Raw genomic sequence first — 6,789 nt, 5'->3', positions numbered from 1 at the left:
CCCCTAGGCTACCTGCCTCCTCTGACCACTAGGCTACCTGCCTCCTCTGACCACTAGGCTACCTGCCTCCTCTGACCACTAGGCTACCTGCCTCCTCTAACCACTAGGTTACCTGCCTCCTCTAACCACTAGGTTACCTGCCTCCTCTGACCACTAGGCTACCTGCCTCCTCTAACCACTAGGCTACCTGCCGCCTCTAACCACTAGGCTACCTGCCTCCTCTGACCACTAGGCTACCTGCCTCCTCTGACCACTAGGCTACCTGCCTCCTCTAACCACTAGGCTACCTGCCTCCTCTAACCACCAGGCTACCTGCCTCCTCTAACCACCCAGGCTACCTGCCTCCTCTAACCACTCTAACCACTAGGCTACCTGCCTCCTCTAACCACTCTAACCACTAGGCTACCTGCCTCCTCTAACCACTAGGCTACCTGCCTCCTCTAACCACTAGGCTACCTGCCTCCTCTAACCACTAGGCTACTTGCCTCCTCTAACCACTAGGCTACCTGCCTCCTCTAACCACTAGGCTACCTGCCTCCTCTAACCACTAGGCTACCTGCCTCCTCTAACCACTAGGCTACCTGCCTCCTCTAACCACTAGGCTACCTGCCTCCTCTAACCACTAGGCTACCTGCCTCCTCTGACCCCTAGGCTACCTGCCTCCTCTGACCACTAGGCTACCTGCCTCCTCTAACCCCTAGGCTACCTGCCTCCTCTGACCACTAGGCTACCTGCCTCCTCTGACCACTAGGCTACCTGCCTCCTCTGACCACTAGGCTACCTGCCTCCTCTAACCACTAGGTTACCTGCCTCCTCTAACCACTAGGTTACCTGCCTCCTCTGACCACTAGGCTACCTGCCTCCTCTAACCACTAGGCTACCTGCCGCCTCTAACCACTAGGCTACCTGCCTCCTCTGACCACTAGGCTACCTGCCTCCTCTGACCACTAGGCTACCTGCCTCCTCTAACCACTAGGCTACCTGCCTCCTCTAACCACCAGGCTACCTGCCTCCTCTAACCACCCAGGCTACCTGCCTCCTCTAACCACTCTAACCACTAGGCTACCTGCCTCCTCTAACCACTCTAACCACTAGGCTACCTGCCTCCTCTAACCACTAGGCTACCTGCCTCCTCTAACCACTAGGCTACCTGCCTCCTCTAACCACTAGGCTACTTGCCTCCTCTAACCACTAGGCTACCTGCCTCCTCTAACCACTAGGCTACCTGCCTCCTCTAACCACTAGGCTACCTGCCTCCTCTAACCACTAGGCTACCTGCCTCCTCTAACCACTAGGCTACCTGCCTCCTCTAACCACGAGGCTACCTGCCTCCTCTAACCACGAGGCTACCTGCCTCCTCTAACCACTAGGCTACCTGCCTAATTTAACCACTAGGCTACCTGCCTCCTCTAACCACTAGGCTACCTGCCTCCTCTAACCACTAGGCTACCTGCCTCCTCTAACCACTAGGCTACCTGCCTCCTCTAACCACTAGGCTACCTGCCTCCTCTAACCACTAGGCTACCTGCCTCCTCTAACCACTAGGCTACCTGCCCCCCTCCTCTAACCACTAGGCTACCTGCCCCCCTCCTCTAACCACTAGGCTACCTGCCCCCCTCCTCTAACCACTAGGCTACCTGCCCCCCTCCTCTAACCACTAGGCTACCTGCCCCCCTCCTCTAACCACTAGGCTACCTGCCCCCCTCCTCTAACCACTAGGCTACCTGCCCCCCTCCTCTAACCACTAGGCTACCTGCCCCCCTCCTCTAACCACTAGGCTACCTGCCCCCCTCCTCTAACCACTAGGCTACCTGCCCCCCTCCTCTAACCACTAGGCTACCTGCCCCCCTCCTCTAACCACTAGGCTACCTGCCCCCCTCCTCTAACCACTAGGCTACCTGCCTCCTCTAACCACTAGGCTACCCGCCTCCTCTAACCACTAGGCTACCTGTCTCCTCTAACCACTAGGCTACCCGCCTCCTCTAACCACTAGGCTACCTGTCTCCTCTAACCACGAGGCTACCTGCCTCCTCTAACCACTAGGCTACCTGCCTCCTCTAACCACTAGGCTACCTGCCTCCTCTAACCACGAGGCTACCTGCCTCCTCTAACCACCAGGCTACCTGCCTCCTCTAACCACTAGGCTACCTGCCTCCTCTAACCACTAGGCTACCTGCCTCCTCTAACCACTAGGCTACCTGCCTCCTCTGACCACTAGGCTACCTGCCTCCTCTAACCACTAGGCTACCTGCCTCCTCTAACCACTAGGCTACCTGCCTCCTCTAACCACTAGGCTACCTGTCTCCTCTAACCACTAGGCTACCTGTCTCCTCCAACCACTAGGCTACCTGCCTCCTCTGACCACTAGGCTACCTGCCTCCTCATTCTAAATGTCCACGTCTAGTTGCAGGGGGTGTCATCATGACATGTGACACTTTGGAGTGGACACCCACCTGTCTCAATCAATGAGAGAAGATTTTAAATAGACAAGATGGTGACATACACATTGTTGGATAACTGCATTTTTCACACATCATGTATAAGTGACTTAGTTGAGCTTCACAATCAATTTTAGATACTTTTCTATGTTTTGAACACGAAAAATGCTAATATCGGTACAAGGACTTGAATGGGATTTGTGTCCACAAATGCTAAAAACATTAGCATTTGTAAACAGTGGCAGGGAAATAAAACCGAAGCATGGATTGCTGTCCTACCTTGCCATGTAAACAGTCTATGGACATCGACTTACAATAAGTTATTCCTCTAAATATAAACTATTCTTATCGGCTACACATTGACCACAAAAGCAAGACATTTAAAAAATAAAATCATTTTAATCCGTGAAACTGTACAAAATGGTACCGTTAACAGCATTAAAAAATAGTAAAAAATTGCATGATTATTTTCCTAATTACATATAATCTTTGGAAGGGGAAAAAAAACAGTTTTTACAAGATATGTATAGTGCAGTAGTTTGCATAATTCCACAGCTACACACATGCCTATTGTATCTCATTTCTAAACTCAATGTCTGTCAGTCTTACTGTGCCACAAAAATATACATGATTGTCACTGCTTGGCTGTGAATGTCAAACAAATGACCACAAAAACAAAAAAAAGCGAGTATAAATTCATACGGTCAAACGTGTTCTTTCTTCAACTGAAGCCAGTAGCGTTACACGGTGTAGTAGTAGTAGCTCTATAGTGTGAAAAGGGTCATTCATTGTATAAAATCGTTACAGGATCACCTCTGTAATGAAAACCACTTTCATACAAAGACACAGAGGCTCTACATGATTCAGAATTTGACCTACATTGCGATACACTAGGGAACGATCCGTTTCTCCGTATTCCTCTTCAGATGATCATTGCACAATAAAGTGTCCGTATGAGCTTTTTCGTAACAACAAACCTGGAATCTGGGAATCCACAATGTCTTTTTACAGGCTGCTGAAAGGGTTCTGATGGTACAGTTCGGGAGGCAGACGGGCTGCACGAGCCACGGACCCCCATGTTGAACTCATCATACGTCTTATTCCATGCGTTATGATCCCAAATTGCAATCCTACTCCCTTAATAGTGCACTACTTTATGGACCCTGGCCAAAAGTAGTGCACTAAATAGGGCGTAGGGTGGCATTTGGGACACACAGTCCATTATATTATCATTCCCATGTCATTGTTGTTCATACTGTCGTTTCTCCCTGGTTGCTGGTACTCAGTCTCTTATAGAACGTGCGCCATGATTGCAGTGTTTTCCCTGACCATATCCAAAACCCGGACGTGATGCCGACAATCAAAGTCATCAAATACTTGATCATGAAGACAGTAAAGTCTGGGGTCATGAGCGCAAAATTGTTTGGTGGACAAGGCACCGCAAACCTCTTACAGATCTGTGTATGCCAAGTTTTCTCCCACTGTTCACGGAACGCCTGCTCGTAGAAGCAGCAGGCTATGACGATAGTGGCTGGAACGGTGTAGAGGACACTGAACACTCCGATACGAACCATAAGCTTCTCCAGCTTCTCCGTCTTGGTTCCGTCGTGTTTCATGATAGTTCTGATCCGGAACAGAGAGACAAATCCCGCGAGAAGGAACGACGTCCCTATAAACAAGTAGACAAAAAGAGGTGCCAGAACAAAACCACGCAAGGAATTCACACTGTTGATGCCTACATAGCACACGCCTGTGAGCAGGTCTCCATCCACCTGTCCCATGGCCAGGATGGTAATAGTTTTAACAGCGGGTACAACCCAGGCAGCGAGGTGGAAATACAGAGAGTTGGCCTCTATGGCTTCATGCCCCCACTTCATACCGGCAGAGAGGAACCACGTGAAGGACAGAATCACCCACCATATAGAACTGGCCATGCCGAAGAAATACAGAATCATAAAGAGAATAGTACAACCCTCCTTCTTAGTTCCCTGAGCTACAGTCTTATAACCAGTGTCCTTGAATTGATCAATACACACCACTTTATCCTCTAAGAGGAACCCGGCCACGTAGGCAGTGGCCACCATGAAGTAACAGCCAGAGAGGAAGATGATAGGCCTCTCTGGGTAGCAGAACCGTCTCATGTCCACTAGATAGGTCAGCACTGTGAACAGGGTGCTCACACAGCACAGAACGGACCAGATCCCGACCCAGAGCCTGCCAAACTTCACCTCCTCCTCCTGAAAATACATCAACCCGTTGGGCTTGGTGGGCTCGCAAGGCGCGCCGCAGTCCTTTACCCCCATAAAATAGTAGTTCAGATAGTTGGGCACCTGCAGTTGTAGCGGGCAGGAGAACTCCCGGTGTTGGTTCGGTCGGCCCATATTGGGGGATAGAGTCATGAGCTCAGGAACGTAGGGTGTTGGGTAAGAGGTGGGGCTACCGGTGTCCGAAGTGTTTTGACCCACACAGATCTCCCCTGCTCCGTGGACGGGGAAGTTCTCACAGCGGAGCCTCTCCGGCCACTGGAAACCAAACTTATTCATCAGAGCCTCGCAGCCTTGTCTCGCCCGCTCACACAGGGACCTGCACGGCGGGATAGCCTGCTCGAGGACCGTACAGACCGGCGCGTACATTGAACACAGGAAGAACTTCAGGTCCATGGAACACTGGACCTTGACGAGCGGGTAGAACTGGTGCACCTCCAGCCCGGCGTCGTCCTGGTTCGTGTGGCCGAGGAGATTCGGCATGATGGTCTGGTTATAGGCGATGTCCGTACAGAGGGGTATGGAGATGGGCTGGCAGAAGCCGTGTTCGGGTATAGAGATGCCCTTCTCACCGTGGTACTGGCCTGAACACAACGGGAAAAGCGCACACAAGATCACCAGCGCACAACGCGCCGTACCTGCCCAAGTAGCCGATTCCGCCATTGTTAAAATAAAAAACGTTGAATAAACTCCGAAATGTAAAAAAAAAAATAGTAACTTTTCAAAAACTCGAGTTTCATATATACCAGAAAAATTATCTCTTACATAGAAAAGCAAAAACCGTTTTATATCTCGAACCTAAACTGCTTGTTACAAGTCCACAAAACCGTGCGCATGGTCTCGGTATTCTCATGACTTCTTGGTCTCAGCTGTAAATAGTTGTAAAAAATCCGTTAGAAAGAGGTACTCCTTTGCGTTTCCTTCTCGGGATCACCAGTTTAAAAAGTAATTCACTGTCTCCTTAGTTAAAAGGAAGGTTCCACAGCGCGCATCTCCTCGCTTGTGTTGGAAATCGTTACGCATGTAGATGTATTAAATATTGTTGAAATAAGTTGCAATCTTCTTATTGTGCACACTGTCCATAGCGTTGCCTTGCTGGACACTACAAAGTTGGAGCTGTGACACACACTAAAGATCACAAGATGATGTGACGTCGGTTTCTAGTTACCCCTCATTCACAAGCCACACCGTAAGGGCGGGGCGCCTGAAAACCATGGCGTCTCCCGACTAATCACAGGGTTTGTTTTCCTTTGCGTCTCCTTGCTGATTGGATTGTGGGAATTATGGCAAACATGTTAATAACTTTTTTCCCATTTTTTTTTCTCCAGAATTATTATTATTTTTTTTTAAATTGAATTTAAAAAAGACCCTTCCTGAAATATTTTTGGTGCATAATCTCAAATTAAAATCACATTTTATTTGTCACATGCTTCATAGACAAAAGTTGTACTGTAGACAAACAGTGAAATGCTGCTTACTTATGGGTCCATTTCCAACGGTGCAGAGTTAAAGATAAAACATTAACATACAAATAGTGGCACGGTGAATAAGAATAAAAATAAAGAGTAAAAAAGATCAATTATTTTATTTAACCTTTATTTAACCAGGTAGACCTGGCCAAGATAAAGCAAAGCAGTGCGACAAAAACAACAACATAGAGTTACACATAAACAAACATACAGTGAATAACACAAGAGAGAAATCTATAAATCTATGTACAGTGTGTGCAAATGTAGAAGAGTAGGGAGGTAAGGCAATAAATAGGCCCTAGAGGTGAAATAATTACAATTTACCATTAACACTGGAGCGATAGATGTGCAGATGATGATGTGCAAGTGTGAGATACTGGGGTGCAAAAGAGCAAGAGGATAAGTAACAATATGGGGATGAGGTAGTTGGATGGGCTATTTACAGATGGGCTATGTACAGGTACAGTGATCGGTAAGCTGCTCTGACAGCTGATGCTAAAAGTTAGACAGGGAGATATAAGACTCCAGCTTCAGGGAATTTTGCAATTCGTTCCAGTCATTGGCAGCAGAGAACTGGAAGCAAAGGCGGCCAAAGGAAGTGTTGGCTTTGAAGATGAC

General features: G+C 48.5%; 1 protein-coding gene across 1 annotated transcript; it reads right to left on the bottom strand.

Moving 5' to 3' along the window:
- Window positions 1-2,817: 2,817 nt before the first annotated feature.
- fzd7a (frizzled class receptor 7a) lies at window positions 2,818-5,830 on the bottom strand. The gene has a single exon (XM_055871894.1). The coding sequence runs from the start codon at window positions 5,363-5,365 to the stop codon at window positions 3,689-3,691; it is 1,677 nt and encodes a 558-aa protein (XP_055727869.1). The 5' UTR covers window positions 5,366-5,830; the 3' UTR covers window positions 2,818-3,688.
- Window positions 5,831-6,789: the final 959 nt, after the last annotated feature.

The sequence above is a fragment of the Salvelinus fontinalis genome, chromosome 19 (genome assembly GCF_029448725.1).
Source record: "Salvelinus fontinalis isolate EN_2023a chromosome 19, ASM2944872v1, whole genome shotgun sequence".
NCBI classification, from domain to species: Eukaryota; Metazoa; Chordata; class Actinopteri; order Salmoniformes; family Salmonidae; genus Salvelinus; species Salvelinus fontinalis.
The sequence above is the reverse complement of the archived record's forward strand: the minus strand, read 5'-3'. Positions and strand labels throughout refer to the sequence as shown.